This window comes from Pristiophorus japonicus, chromosome 1 (genome assembly GCF_044704955.1).
Source record: "Pristiophorus japonicus isolate sPriJap1 chromosome 1, sPriJap1.hap1, whole genome shotgun sequence".
NCBI lineage: Eukaryota > Metazoa > Chordata > Chondrichthyes > Pristiophoridae > Pristiophorus > Pristiophorus japonicus.
Window position 1 is genome coordinate 46113439 of NC_091977.1, and position 16826 is coordinate 46130264.

General features: G+C 45.2%; 1 protein-coding gene across 1 annotated transcript in view; it reads right to left on the bottom strand.

The window, feature by feature from the left end:
• LOC139263234 (ufm1-specific protease 2-like) overlaps nt 1–16826 on the bottom strand; it is a 237647-nt gene that overhangs the window by 116581 nt on the left and 104240 nt on the right. Inside the window, exons 7-8 of the mRNA XM_070878994.1 lie at nt 5458–5601; nt 5128–5277 (exon numbers count right to left, since the gene is read on the bottom strand). Coding sequence (XP_070735095.1) covers nt 5128–5277; nt 5458–5601 — 294 coding nt within the window. The remainder of the gene's footprint in view (nt 1–5127; nt 5278–5457; nt 5602–16826) is intronic.

Here is a 16826-nt window from a genome sequence, read left to right on the forward strand (position 1 = left end):
AAAAGTAAAAGCCCATGGGATCCAAGGGAGAGTGGCAAATGGGATCCAAAACTGGCTCAGTGGCAGGAAGCAAAGGGTAATGGTTAGCGGGTGTTTTTGCGCCTGGAAAGCTGTTTCCAATGGGGTTCCACAGGGCTCAATACTCGGTCTCTTGCTTTTTGTAGTATACATTAATGATTTAGCCTTAAATGTAGGGGCATGATAAAGAAATTTTCAGGTGATACAAAAATTGGCCGTGTGGTACATTTTAGGCGATCCCTCGAACGAGGATGACTTGCTTCCACGAGTTCACAGGTGTTTCGATGAAGGACCCGATGTTCCAGTCCTGAACTCCAATTGAGGGGGTGGAAGATGCCTGTGTGTGAATTTTTTTATCGTGTGGTGACCGTTGCACACCAGCCACCACATGGGCTTGACAGAGCTAGGTCTTGGTCCAGTGGCAAGGATTAACCAAGACGAGTGGAGACCTGCTTTGCTGCACGGACCTAGTGCGCACACATATTGCAGTGTGGGCTGGCCCGTGCTACCCCTGGGCCCTTGGATCTTGGCTCTTCTGGGCCCCGTACCCATATCTGCCGCACATCCGCCACGATCTCTCGCCGCTCCTCCGCCATAAACATTTACCACATTTAGCCACAAACACTCGCCGCTCTTCCGCCCTGATCTTCCCACTCCTCTGTACCTGGGTCTTGCCAATGTTCCTGCCAACGCTCCATAACGTAAAATGTGCAATATAAAGAGTAATCATGTGGTTGACAGTGAGGAGGAAAGCTTGAGACTGCAGGGAGATATCGATGAACTGGTCAGATGGATAGAAAAGTGGAAAATGGAATTCAATCTGGAAAAATGTGTGGTAATGAATTTGAGGAGGGACAACAAGACAAGGGAGTACACAATACATAAATGGGAGGATACTGAGAGGTGTGGAGAAACAGAGGGACCTTAGAGTGTATGTCCACCGATCCTTAAAGGTAGCAGGACAGGTCGATAAGGTAGTTAAAAAGGTAAACGGAATGTTTTCCTTTATTAGCTGAGGCATAGAATTTAAGAGCAGGGAAGTTATGCTGGAACTGTTACAACACTAGTTAGGCCACAACTTGGGTACTGCATACAGTTCTGGTCACCACATTACAGGAAAGATATGATTGTAGTAGAGAGGGTGCAGAGGAGATTTACAAGGATGTTGCCAGGATTGGACAATTTTAGCTATAAGGAAAGATTGGATAGACTGGGGTTGTTTTCTTTGGAACAGAAGAGGCTGAGGGGAGATTTAATTGAGGTGTATAAAATTATGTGGGGTCTAGATAGAAGGGCCTATTTCCTTTAGCAGAGGGATCAATAGGGGGCATAGATTTAAAGTCGTTGGTATAAGGATTAGAGGGGAGATGAGGAAAATTAATTTCACCCAGAGGATGGTGGGGGTCTGGAACTCTCTGCCTGAAAGGGTGGTAGAGGCAGAAACGCTCATCACATTTAAAAAGTACTTGAATGTGCACTTAAAGAGCCGTGACCTATAGAGCTACGGACCTAGTGCTGGAAGGTGGGATTAGGCTGGGTAGCTTTTTTTCGATCAACACAGACACGATGGGCTAAATGGCCTCCTTCTGTGTTATAATTTTCTATGATTCTATATGTATCACTTCTTACTTTAATGCGTTAAACTTCATCTGCCCCATGTCTGCCCATTCCACTAGCCTGTCTATTTCCTATTGAAGTCTATTACTATCCTCCTCACCGTTCACTATACTTCCAAATTTTGTGTCATCTGCAAATTTTGAAATTGTGCCCTGTACACCTCGATCCAAATCATTAATATATATCAAAAAAAGCAGTGGTCCAAGAACCGATCCCTGGGGAACACCACTGGAGACCTTCCTCCAGTCTGAAAAACAACCGTTTCCCACTAGTCTCTGTTTCCTGTCACTTAGCCAATTTCGTATCCATGCTGCCACTGTCCCTTTTATTCCATAGGATTCAACTTTGCTGGCAAGCCTATTATGTGGCACTTTAGCAAACGCCTTTTGGAATTACATGCACACCACATTAACCGCATTACCCTCATCAACCCTCTCTGTTATCTCATCAAAAATTCAAACCAGTTAGATAAACACGATTTTCCTTTAACAAATCCGTGCTGGCTTCCCTTAATTAATACACACTTGTCCAAGTGACAGTTAATTTTGTCCCAGATTATCATTTCTAAAAGCTTCCCCACTATTGAGGCTAAGCTGACTGGCCTGAGGTTGCTGGGTTTACCCTTACACCCTTTTTTGAACAAGGGTGTAACATTTGCAATTCTCCAGTCCTCTGGCACCACCCCCGTATCCAAGGAGGATTGGAAGGTAATGGCCAGTACCTCCGTAATTTCTACCTTTACTTCCCTCAGCATCCTAGGATGCATCTCATCTGGTCCTGGTGACTTATCTACTTTATGTACAGCCAGCCTTTCTAGTACCTCTGCTTTATCACTTTTTATCCCATCCAATCTCTCAACTATCTCCTCTTTCACTATGACTTTGGCAGCATCTTGTTCCTTGATAAAGGCAGATGCAAAGTACTCATTTAGTATGTCAGCTATGCCTTCTGCCTCCATGTGTAGGTCTACTTTTTGGTTCCCAATTGGCCCCACCCCTCCTCTTACTAACCGTTTACTATTTATATGCCTATAGAAGACATTTGGATTCCCTTTTATGTTAGCTGCCAGTCTATTCTCATACTCTCTCTTTGCCACTTTTATATCCTTTTTCACTTCCCCTCTGAACTTTCTGCATTCAGCTTGGTTCTCACTTGTATTCTCAACATGAGATCTGTCATATGCCCTTTTTTTCTGCTTTATCTTACTCTCAATCTCTTTCATCATCCAGGGAGCTCTGGCTTTGGCTTCCCTACCTTTGCCCTTCGTGGGAATATACCTCGACTGTACCCGAACCATCTCCTCTTTAAAGGCAGCCCATTGTCCAATTACAGTATTGCCTGCCAATCTTTGATTCCTATTTACACTTTTCTGAGCTTTCTGCAAAATGCGTGAAAAACGAATTGGAGCATGCAGTGTGCCAGCTCCGGCTAGTTTTTCCAGTTCAACAGCGGCCTAAACACTGGAGGTCTAGAAAGAAATGATAGGGAAAGTTTTTATTACTTCCCCTTCTGTGGACCGTGGAGGAATGCTCCTCCCAAATCCCCAGTAGTACTACGGGCTGTTGCTGGCCGTACTCGGCCCTCTTGTATCTCCTCTATGCTCTCAGATCGCATTGTGAATCCTCAGTCTCTGTACCCTTGTTCCCCATTTTCCCACCAGTAAAAACAATATTTCACTGTTTACCCACAGTAAGGTCCCCAGGGTTCACTCACCCCTTTATTGGCTGCTCTCTCAGCTCCATTCCCACTCACCATGTTGCTGCTGTTGCTCCCGGCTCTGCAGGAGAGGTTGGGCCCCGCACTCACCCCACCCCACCCAATCCTCTCCCCCCACACCACCCAAGTGCCAATCTCCTGACCTTATTCAATAGTCTGCCTCTTACTGCCCCCCACCACCCCTACCCCCCGGTCCGAGTCCACATACATGACCTGCATTTCCCTAGACTCTCTGGGGCCGAAATTGCCCTCCGCTGGAAATGGGTTGCACCTACTGCTTTTAAAGTCTTCCATCTGCCCCAATGCATGGGGCGGTCAATCCGGAGACATTCAGGTCTTTGTATTTTGTTTCCGGTTGGAGCGGTGTTGGTGTCAGGAGAGGAGCGGAAGTGTGGGCGGGTTGGAGTGGCTGTCATCAGAGGGCGGAAGTGGGGGTGGGTCGGAACGGCCGTCGCTCCAAGTCATCAGCGGCGCGCTGACGCGTCACAGCGGCCCTGCCTTCAGTTAAAGGGGAAGGCCGCTGTGAACTCTGCACTGGGACACTAGGGAGGATTTCGGCTGGGCTAGCTGAGAGGGGGCGCCAGGCTGCCTGGCCAAACCCGGGGGAATAACTGTCGGCCCGACCTGGCAGTCGGCCGACAGTAAAATATAATATGGCGACCACGGGAGCGCACCCTCCCCTTTAAGAGCAGATACGCCGCCCAGACACAGATAGCTTTCTGACAGAAAAAGCTGTCAGTGGCACTGACTCATTGCGGCGCCACACCCATGGGGCAATTCCACACGGGGCAATTTCCCGCAGTGGTCGGAAAGGGGGTCGCCACCAGTCGGTAAGGGGTTGGCGCGTACCCGATGCGGCGGGAAAACGGTAATCTGTTTCCGCCACTTCTGGCCCGGGGGCAATTTAGGAAGGGTCGGCCCATCTGTCTGCCCCCGGTCGGTAAGGCCTCTCCGCTCCACTCCCGCCTCTCAGAGGCGGTAATGGAGCTTATGGAGTGAGGCAATTTCAGCCCCTCTCTCTCCCTGGGGTCCCATTTCCCAGTCTCTAATCCCTTGACCCATCTCCTGACCCCTATACGCCAGTTTCCTTTTCTCTCTGGAGCCCCCCCATCCCCAGCCTCAATCCCCTGTCACTCTCTCCCTGGCCGGCATTTCTATCGCCCTCTCCCTTTCTCCCCCTGGCCCATGCTCCAATCTCCCGACTGCCCCCAAACTCCCAACTACCTCGGTACCAACCTCCTGACTGCCCCCACCCCAGTCCAAATCTATCTCCTAACCCTCTTCCCCACTCGAGTCCCAACTTTTCTCCTCATCCCAACATAGTTCTGCCTCCATTTATAACAAAACGGAGGCGGACTGGAGAGCCAATGATTTGATATCCTCCAATGCCGTGTTGGGATACTTAAAGTGACTGGAGGAGTCATGCTCCTCCCTCCCCCCTCCAAAACCATCACTGGCTCTGCCACTGCCTGGCAATACACCAAGCATTCCCTTTCCTGCTGAAACATGTCCTATCAAATTTTATGAAAATTTCCAGCAAAACAAGTCATTTAATTGATTTAATCTAATACATTAAGGTTTCAATTATATGATCGCCGAGCAAATACATTTTTCTCTGAAAATGAATTCATTACTGCTATGCTATATGCCTAGTAAACAAAATCTTTTTCAAAAAATGAAAATATGTGGCCTAAAATTGTGTTTTTTGAGGATTTCCATAAACAAGCATAGACAAGTGTAAGAAATGTTAATACTAATTTACAAAGATTATCATACCCGTTGCATATCCTCAAGTGTAGGTATCGGAATGTTGATGTATCCCTGAAAGTTGAACCAGGAGATGGTGGTTTGCAAACAACGGAAAGCAGCATTCCATCCATTATCTGACAGGTGTTGATAGGAGTATGATCCATGCGACATATGAATCTTTTCCAAAGTAATGAGAACATAATATTCGTAAGCTCAATTGAGTCAAAATATGATTTTCTCCCCACCCTTCGGCCTACTTATGCATTAGAAAAATGCTTGTAACTACAAATAATGTTGTTACTGTGGCTATTTTGCTTCACATAAACAGTGTACAGTATCATAAATTTAGATATGCACCTTGAACATATCACTGCTGGGAAGAGAAATATACTTGTGTAGATTTTTCACGTGCTTATTCTTTAACTCATCATTTGGAAAGTCAAAAGCCATAGGACGGCGAAGGAAGGGCATGTCGCCTAGACCAAGTTCGGTATGCAACTCCTGTACACATCAAAAAAGCAAAACTTTTAATCTGATGACTTCATAAAATCCTCGTTAGAGAATTTTAATTTACAACCTACACAAATATTCTAGTCTAAAAACACAACTAAAAGTCCATAAGGCTCTAATTTCTGCAATATCTTGGTGCTCCTTACTCTAACTTAGCTAATAACAGAACACATCCACATATCTGGCAGTTACCAGGACTGCTGCACTATGGATCACAAGAACATGAAAAATATTCCCATTTCAGAAGTGGAATAGCATAAACAGATCCTGTAAAAAAACTCAAATATAATAATTAAATAGACTACAATTACACTCTATCCTGTTCCTTGGTTAGAATGTCCTTCGACCTCCAAATATCTACAATGGATAGTAATCAGAAAAACATAAAGCACAGGACACAATTCAAATGGGTAGATAGGTATGCCTCTTTACAATGGACTTGAATCTAAACTGAGTCAATTAATACAAATTGAAGCATGGAGGGGGTAAATGACTTCCACTGTAATGCTCCAACACACGGTTCTGGCCTTGATTTTGCATTGTTCTGGTGTTAGCTAGGTTAGAGTAAGGACATTTTTGTAAAATTTGACAGAAGAGGTTTCCAGAAAGGTAGAGTTTCCCTTTACCTAATGCGATCTTTTAAAAGGACTCATACCATTTACCAAAGTCCAGAAGCAGGCTGGCCAGTGCCAAGACTTAGGAGCCTACTAAGTACTTGCATGATTACTACTAGAGTTTAATCCATGCAGCCTGTCAGCGAAGGAGACTTCCTGCCATCTGACCGACCAGTATCACGCTACCCATTAGGATATTGTCTTATGGTTATGGTTATCTGGAGCCAAGATAGAACACTCACAGCCATTTAGGAACAGGAGTAGGGCATTCAGTTTTTCTTCAAAAGTCATTCAATTTGACAAGGTCCCACACAAGAGATTGGTGTGCAAAATCAAGGCACATGGTATTGGGGGTAATATACTGACGAGGATAGAGAACTGGTTGGCAGACAGGAAGCAGAGAGTCGGGATAAACAGGTCCTTTTCAGAATGGCAGGCAGTGACTAGTGGAGTGCCGCAGAGCTCAGTGCTGGGGCCCCAGCTATTTACAATATACATCAATGATTTGGATGAAGGAATTGAGTGTAATATCTCCAAGTTTGCAGATGACACTAAACTGGGTGGTGGTGTGAGCTGTGAGGGGGACGCTAAGAGGCTGCAGGGTGACTTAGACAGGTTAGGTGAGTGGGCAAATGCATGGCAGATGCAGTATAATGTGGATAAATGTGAGGTTATCCACTTTGGGGGCAAAAACACGAAGACAGAATATTATCTGAATGGTGGCAGATTAGGAAAAGGGGAGGTGCAATGTGACCTGGGTGTCATGGTCCATCAGTCATTGAAAGTTGGCATACAGGTACAGCAGGCAGTAAAGAAGGCAAATGATATGTTGGCCTTCATAGCTAGAGGATTTGAGTATAGGAGCAGGGAGGTCTTACTGCAGTTGTACAGGGCCTTGGTGAGGTCTCATCTGGAATACTGTGTTCAGTTTTGGTCTCCTAATCTGAGGAAGGACTCCCTCTTGCTATTGAGGGAGTGCAGCAAAGGTTCACAAGACTGATTCCCGGGATGGCAGGACTGACATATGAGGAGAGACTGGATCAACTGGGCCTTTATGCATTGGAGTGGAAGGATGAGAGGGGATCTCATAGAAACATATAAGATTCTGATGGGATGGGACAGGTTAGATGCGGGTAAAATGTTCCCGATGTTGGGGAAGTCTAGAACCAGGGGATACAGTCTTAGGATAAGGGGTAGGCCATTTAGGACTGAGATGAGGAGAAACTTCTTCACTCAGAGAGTTGTTAACCTGTGAAATTCCCTGCCGCAGAGAGTTGTTGATGCCAGTTCATTGGATATATTCAAGAGGGAGTTAGATATGGCCCTTACGGTTAAGGGGATCAAGGGGTATGGAGAGAAAGCAGGAAAGGGGTACTGAGGGAATGATCAGCCATGATCTTATTGAATGGTGGTGCAGGCTTGAAGGGTCGAATGACCTACTCCTACACCTATTTTCTATGTTTCTATGTTAACATGATCGGTGGACATTTCGTGGTGAAGGTGTGTACCCCGTACACTTCTGCCTCCTCGGTTTGAGTCTCTAGTTCAGTTTGATCCGCCATGGACTGGTCTTCCTCTGCAGTGTGGTGGTTTGCAGGGTTTGCAGCTTGTCTGCACATTTGCTGGAGGTATCCTATTGTTCCACAACCTTTGCATGCGGCATTGATGGGCTCGATGATCACCTCCGCAGCGCCAACAATGTGTCAATTGCCTTGCATTAACGCTTGATGGCAGACTCAGTCATCTGAGGTCGTGCAGCTGCAGGCGTGTACATTCTGCCATATGCATTCCTGCCGGAAAATGTTACTTTGTGTACAGTACTTGCCGAAACATCTTTAAGCTGCGAAATTTGTTTGGTGTTATCGCTGGTGGACATAAATGCCTGTGCTATTGTTATGGCTTTGCTCAGGTTCGGTGCTTCAACAGTCAATAGTTTGTGAAGGATAACCTCATGGCCAATGCCAAGCACAAAAAAGTCTCAGCATTTGCTCCAGGAATCCATCGAATTCGCAATGTCCTGCAAGGTGCCTTAGTTCGGCGACGTAGCTCGCCACTTCCTGACCTTCAGACCGTTGACATGTGTAAAATCAATACCTTTCCATCAGAACGCTCTCCTTCGGATTTAGGTACTCCTGGACCAACTACACAGTTCTTCATACGATTTGGTTGTTGGTTTCACCGGAGCAATAAGATTCTTCATGAGGCCATAGGTGGTTGCCCCGCAGACAGTGAGGAGGATCGCCCTTCGTTTGGCAGCATTCACACTCCCTTTCAGCTCGTTGGCCATGAAGTATTGGTCGAGTCACTCCACGAAGGCCTCTCAATCGTCCCCTGCTGAGAATTTTTCTAGGATACCAACAGTTCTCTGCATGGTTCGTTATCTTGTTGCCAGTTGTTACGTATTGAATAAAGCAATGTGACTGCGTACTGTAGACGTGAGTAAGTGTGACCTTAGTATCTTTATTCTAACTCCAGAGTACTGGTTCAGCATGGGAGGCCTGCTTATATACAGTGCTCCCAAGGGATGCAGGGATCCCTTGGGACTCCAATAGATACGCCCTCTGGTGGCGGTAGAATGCTGGTTACATAGGGTTGCATACATAACAAATACGATGGCGGCCATGGCAGTGCGCCCTCCCCTTTAATGGAGGCCGCACCGTCATTTTACACACACTGCAAACACAGTGCATCGACAGAAAAACTGTCGGGGCACCAAGTGGCAGCTGCAAGATTTTCTAAGGTGAATTTTGCTTGCGGGGCGGGACATCGGCGGTGCGCGCTTTGATGACGCACTTTGGAGTGTTCGGCAGCAGCGGGGCAAAAGTGGGGAAAAACCACCTGGGAGAATTGCGCAAGCGGCGGCTATTCGACTACAAATTGGCGGCCATTTGACACCACCGGGTGGCTGCCACTTTCGGGTATCAGGCTTTATCGGGAGGCTGAATTTCGGCCTCTATAGCTATTACTGAGACATGGCTGAAAGAAGGGCAGGTATGGCAGCTCAACATTCCTGGCTGCAGGGTTTTCAGACTGGATCGCGAGGGGGATAAAAAAGGAGGGGACTTGCAGTATTGATTAAAGAAACAATTATAGCTGTGAGGAAGGATGATATGTTAGAAGGATCATCAAATAAGGCCATACCAATTGAATTGAAGAACAAATAAGGGGTGATCACACTGCTGGGAGTATACTATAGACCCCCAAACAGTCAGAGGGAGATAGATTAGCAAATACATAGGAAAATTTTGAGAAGTACAAATACTATAGGGCAGTAAAAGTCGAGGATTTCAACTTTCTTAATATTAACTGGGATAGAATTAGTGTGAAAGGTATAGAGGTGCAGAATTCCTAAAATGCATTCAGGAGAACTTTTTTAGCCAGTATGTAGCAAGCCCAAAAAGGGAGGGGGCTGGACTTAGCTTTAGGGAATGAAGCTGGGCAGGTGGAAGGGGCATCAGTGGCAGTGTATTTTGGTGCTAGTGATCATAATTTAGTTAGATTTAGGGTAGTTATGGAAAAGGATAAAGATAGACCAGGAATAAAAGTTCTCAATTGGGGGAAAGCCAATTTTACTAAGCTGAGATGTGATTTAGCCAAAGTAAACTGGAGACATCGACTGGAAAGTAAATCAGTGTCAGAGCAGTGGGGGGCATTCAAGAAGGAGATCCTGAGCGTTCAGAACAAGTATGTCTCCTTAAAGAAAAAGGGTGGGACTAACAAATCTAGAGCCTCCTGGATGTCAAGGGACATACAGGGTAGGATAAAGAAAAAAAGGGAGGCTTGTGATAGATACGAAGGGCTCAATACTGCAGAAACGCTAGAGGAGTATAGAATGTGCAGGAGTGAAATTCAAAAGGAAATTAGGAAAACAAAGAGAGAGCATGAAATAATTGAGGCAAGTAAAATCAAGGAAAACACAAAGAAGTTTTATAAATACATTAAGAGCAAGAGGATAACTAAAGAAAAAGTAGGGCCTATTAGAGACCATGAAGGTAATCTGTGTGTAAAGGCGGAAGACATGGGTATGGGTATGAATACTTTGCATCTGTTTTCACAAAAGAGAGGGGCGATGCAGACATTGCAATCAGGGAGAAGTAGTGTGAAACATGAGATGAAATAAATATAGTGAGAGAGGAAGTATTAAGGGGTTTAGCAGCCTTGAAAGTGGATAAATATCCAGTCCCGGATGAAATGTATCCCAGGCTGTTAAGAGCAGCAAAAGAGGAAATAGCAGAGGCTCTGCCCATCATTTTCCAATCCTCTCTGGTTACAGGTGCGGTGCCGGAGGACTGGAGGACTATTAACGTTGTAAACTTGTTTAAAAGGGAGAAAGGGATAGACTGAGTAATTACAGGCCAGTCAGCCTAACCTCGGTGGTGCGAAAATTATTGGAAAAAATGCTGAGGAAAAGGATAAATCTTCATTTAGAAAGACACAGATTAATCAAGGACAGTCAGCATGGATTTGTTAAGGGAAGGTCGTGTCTGACTAACTTGATTGAATTTTTTGAGGAGGTAACAAGGAGGGTTGATGAGGGCAGTGTGTTTAATGTAATGTATATGGATTTTAGCAAGACTTTTGATAAGGTCCACATGGCAAACTGGTCACGAAAGTAAAAGCCCATGGGATCCAGTGCAAAGTAGCAAGTCAGATGACAAGAAGTGCAACACATGCCTGAAAGGGTGGTAGAGGCAGTAACCCTTACCACATTTAAAAAGTACTTCGATATGCACATGAAGTGCCATAGCCTACAAGAGCTGGAAAGTGGGATTAGGCTGGATAGCTCTTTGTCGGCTGGCACGGATACGATGGGCCGAAATGGCCTCCTTCCGTGCAGTAAATTTTTATGATTCTATGAACTGTACCTCAAATCCATTTACCCACCTTTGCTCATGTACCTTGATACCTTTACCAAACAAAAATCTATCCATCTGTCTCGAAAGTTCCAATTGACCCAGCATCCATAGCCTTTTTGGGGAAAGAGTTCCGGATGCCTACTACACTTTGCCTGAAAAAGTACTTCCTGATTTCGCTCCTGAATGGCCTAACTCTAATTTTAAGATGATGTCCCCTTGTTCTTCATTCCACTATCAGGGGAAATAATTTCTTTGTATCTATCCAATCAAATCCTTTTAACATTTTAAGCACATCAACCATATCACCCCTTGATCTTCTATACTGAAGGGAATACAGCAAGTTTATCCAACCCGTCCTCACAATCTAACCTTCTAAACCTTGGTATCATTCAATAAGCAAAACTGGTCAATCATCAACAGTACTGTGGACCTGCCTGGCTCAGGGTAGCTATACCAAGTCTGCCACAGAGGGTTGGCTCCATTCCAAACCTCAATCAGCAGGCACGTCATCTTGCAGCCCACATCCTCTCCCCTCCCTCCAAGCAGGAGAATTCCTCACAATTGATGGCAGGTCAAAAAAAACTGAAGTTGCAGTTGGGGCATTGATATTGAATGCAATTATACTAAGTGCAGTGGTTCTTCCTCAAAAGTATGTTGTGCTTTCTTATTTGGATAGGTGACCTATAACTGTTAGACTGAGTACTGTTTAACTCCAAGAGGTATAACCTTGGCTCTGCTTTATTAAGGCCCAAAGTGACTAATATACAAAATGGCTGGCCTTTTGTACTTGGGCTACACATGCGTGCATGCAGCCCAATGGCCTCCAACAGTGACGCCATCTAGTGGCTAGTGATCCCAAAAATACAAACATGACAATACCCCCCCTCTGAGATATTAACACAGTCTTTTACAAATTGAGACGGTCCGGTGTTTTACGCTCCCGTGTTGACCATCTCAGTTCAACTCCAGCCTTGGGTGAGTGTTCAGAGTCTGTTGTGACTGGTGGCTGGGTGGCTGACCTGGTGGGAGTGGCAATGGCCATGTCAGGGATTGAAAGTCCATTTTCATTGAACATGTCAGTGATTGAAAATCCTGATTCACTGATGACCACTGAGTCCTCTGATGACTGGGGTTAGGTTGGTTGGTCGTCGATTGTCTCTTCCTCCAACTTTTCCAGTTCGTCTGTGTGCCACAGCTTTGTCTGATCCATATGTTTCCTGCATGTTTGTCCATTTTTGAGCTTGACAATAAATACTCTGTTGCCCTCCTTGGCCATGACAGTACCAGCGATCCACTTGGGACCCTGACCATAATTTAGAACATATACAGGATCATTTACAGAAATATCGCGTGACACAGCTGCGCGATCGTGATACCCTTGCTGACCTTGTCTTCTATATGCAACATGATTATTCAAGTCTGTGTGTACAAGAGATAGCTTGGTCTTAAGGCCTCTCTTCATCATTAGTTCAGCAGGCGAGATCCCGGTAAGTGGTCTTGTCCTGTAACTAAGCAGTATGCATGACAGGCGGGTCTACAGTGACCCTTGGGTTACTCGCTTCATACTCTGCTTTATGATTTGGACAGCACGTTCTGCTTGCCCATTGGATGCAGGTTTGAACGGTGCTGACCTTACATGTTTGGAACCATTGAGTTTCATGAACTCTTGACTGGTGAAGCACGATCCGTTGTCCTAACAACGATGTCAGGTAGACCATGTGTCGCGAACATGACACTGAGATTCTCAATGGTAGCTGTGGATGTTGTGGATGACATGATTATACACTCTATCCACTTCGAATATAGATCCACCAAAACTAAAAACATCTTCCCCAGGAAGGGACCTGCAAAGTCTATGTGGATCCTGGACCATGGTTTTGATGGCCACGACCACAGACTCAGCGGTGATTCCGCTGGTCCTTTGCTGAGCTGCAAGCAAGTGTTGCACTGATGCACACATGATTCCAGCTCAGAGTCAATTCCCAGCCACCATACATGAGACCTGGTGATGGCTTTCACCATTACAATGCCGGGATGTGTGCTATGTAGCTCACGTACAAATTTCTCTTTCCCTTTCTTGGGCATAACAACACGATTGCCCCACAGTATAAAAAGCAGGACCTCAAAGGGAATAATCTCAGGATTGCAATCAGTGCCACATGCTAGTCAGAGTAGGAATTGCAGGATAACTAAGATGAATACATGGCTTGAGGAGCGGTGCAGGAGGGAGGGATTTAAATTCCTGGGACATTGGAACCAGTACAAACTGAACGGTCTGCACCTGGGCAAGACCGGAATCAATGTCCGAGGGGGAGTGTTTACAAGTGTTGTTGGAGAGGGGTTAAAGTAACATGGCAGGGGGATGGGAACCTATGGAGGGAGACAGAGGGAAGTAAAATGGGGCAGAAGCAAAAGACAGAAAGAAGAAAAGTAAACGTGGAGGGCAGAGAAACTCAAGGCAAAAATCAAAAAGGGCCACAATACAGCAAAAGTCGAAAGGGGCAAAGTGTGTTAAAAAGACAAGCCTGAAGGCTCTGTGCCTCAATGCGAGGAGTATTCGGAATAAGGTGGACAAATTAACTGCGCAGGCAGCTATCAACGAATATGATATAATTGGGATTACGGAGACATGGCTCCAGGGTGACCAAGGATGGGAGCTCAACATCCAGGGGTATTCAACATTCAGGAAGGATAGACAGAGAGGAAAAGGAGGTGGAGTAGCGTTGCTGGTTAGAGAAGAAATTAATGCAATAGTAAGAAAGGACATTAGCTTGGATGATGTGGAATCTGTATGGGTAGCGCTGCGGAATACCAAAGGGCAGAAAACGCTAGTGGGAGTTGTGTACAGACCACCAAACAGTAATGGTGAGGTTGGGGACAGCATCAAACAAGAAATTAGGGATGCGTGCAATAAAGGTACAGCAGTTATCATGGGCGACTTTAATCTACATATTGATTGGGCTAACCAAACTGGTAGCAATGCGGTAGAGGAGGATTTCCTGGAGTGTATTAGGGATGGTTTTCTAGACCAATATGTCGAGGAACCAACTTTAGGGCTGGTCATCCTAGACTGGGTGATGTGTAATGAGAAAGGACTATTTAGCAATATTGTGCGAGGCCCCTTGGGGAAGAGTGACTATAATATGGTAGAATTATTTATTAAGATGAAGAGTGACACAGTTAATTCAGAGACTAGGGTCCTGAACTTAAGGAAAGGTAACTTTGATGGTATGAGACGTGAATTGGCTCGAATAGACTGGCGAATGATACTTAAAGGGTTGATGGTGGATAGGCAATGGCAAACATTTAAAGATCACATGGATGAACTTCAACAATTGTACATCCCTGTCTGGAGTAAAAATAAAATGGGGAAGGTGGCTCAACCATGGCTAACAAGGGAAATTAGGGATAGTGTTAAATCCAAGGAAGAGGCATATAAATTGGCCAGAAAAAGCAGCAAATCTGAGGACTGGGAGAAATTTAGAATTCAGCAGAGGAGGACAAAGGGTTTAATTCAGAGGGGGAAAATAGAGTATGAGAGGAAGCTTGCAGGGAACATAAAAACTGACTGCAAAAGTTTCTATAGATATGTGAAGAGAAAAAGATTAGCGAAGACCAACGTAGATCCTTTGCAGTCAGAATCAGGTGAATTTATAATGGGGAACAAAGAAATGGCAGAACAATTGAACAAATACTTTGGTTCTGTCTTCACAAAGGAAGACACAAATAATGTTCCAGAAATACTAGGGGACCGAGGGACTACCAAGAAGGAGGAACTGAAGGAAATCCTTATTAGGCAGGAAATGGTGTTTGGGAAATTGATGGGATTGAAGACCGAAAAATCCTCAGGGCCTGATAGTCTGCATCCCAGAATACTTAAGGAAGTGGCCCTAGAAATAGTGGATGCATTGGTGATCATTTTCAAACAGTCTATCGACTCTGGATCAGTTCCTATGGACTGGAGGGTAGCTAATGTAACACCATTTTTTATGATCACCAATGCACCCACTATTTCTAGGGCTGCTTCCTTAAGAACTCTGGGATGCAGATTATCAGGCCCCGGGGACTTATTGGCCTTCAATCCCATCAATTTTCCTAACACAATTTCCCGCTTAATAAGGATTTCCTTCAGTTCCTCCTTCTCACTAGACCCTTGGTCCCCTAGTATTTCCGGAAGGTTATTCGTGTCTTCCTTCGTGATGACAGAACCAAAGTATTTGTTTAACTGGTCCGCCATTTCTTTGTTCCCATTATAAATTCACCTCAATCTGACTGCAAGGGACCTACGTTTGTTTTCACTTATTTTTTTCTCTTCACGTATCTATAGAAGCTTTTGCAGTCAGTTTTTATGTTACCAGCAAGCTTCTTCTCATACTCTATTTTCCCCCACCTAATTAAACCCTTTGTCCTTCACTGCTATATTACAAAATTATCCCAGCCCTCAGGTATGCTGCTTTTTATGGCCAATTTATATGCCTCTTCCTTGGATTTAACACTATTCTTAATTTCCCTTGTTAGCCACGGCTGAGCCACCTTCTCCGTTTTATTTTTACTCCAGACAGGGATGTACAATTGTTGAAGTTCATCCATGTGATCTTTAAATGTTTGCCATTGCCTATCCACCGTCAACCCTTCAACTGCTGTACCTTTATTGCATGCATCCCTAATTTTTTGTTTGATGCTGTCCCCAACATCACTACTACTGTTTAATGTTCTGTACACAACTCGCACCAGTGTTTTCTGCCCTTTGGTATTCCGTAGCTCCACCCATACTGACTCCACATCATCCAAGCTAATGTCCTTCCTTACTATTGCATTAATTTCCTCTTTAACCAGCAACGCCACCCCACCTCCTTTTCCTTTCTGTCTGTCCTTCCTGAATGTTGAATAACCCTGGATGTTGAGTTCCCAGCCTTGGTCACCCTGGAGCCATGTCACCGTGATGCCAATTACATCATACCCATTAAATGCTATCTGCGCAGTTAATTCGTCCACCTTATTACAAATACTCCTCACATTGAGGCACAGAACCTCCAGGCTTGTCTTATTAACACCCTTTGCCCCTTTAGAATTTTGCTGTAATGTGGCCCTTTTTGCTTTTTGCCTTGGGTTTCTCTGCCCTCCACTTTTATTTTTCTTCTTTCTATTTTTTTGCTTCTGCTCCCATTCTACTTCCCTCTGTCTCCCTGTATAGGTTCCCATCGCCCTGCCATATTAGTTTAACCCCTCCCCAACAGCACTAGCAAACACTCCCCCGAGGACATCGATTCCGGTCCTGCCCAGGTGCAGACTGTCCGGTTTGTACTGGTCTTACCTCCCCCAGAACCGGTTCCAATGTCCCAGGAATTTGAATCCCTCCCTTCTGCACCACTCCTCAAGCCATGTATTCATCTGAGCTATCTTGCAATTCCTACTCTGACTAGCACGTGGCACTGGTAGCAATCCTGAGATTACTACCTTTGAGGTCCTACTTTTTAATTTAGCTCCTAGCTCCCTAAATTCGTCTTGTAGGACCTCATCCTGTTTTTTACCAATATCGTTGGTACCTATATGCACCACAACAAATGGCTGTTCACCCTCCCTCTTCAAAATGTCCTTCATCCGCTCTGAGACATCCTTGACCCTTGCACCAGGGAGGCAACATACCATCCTGGAGTTTCGGTTGCAGTTGCAGAAACGTCTACCTATTCCCTTTACAATAGAATCCCCTATCGCTATAGCTCTTGCACTCTTTTTCCTGCCCTCC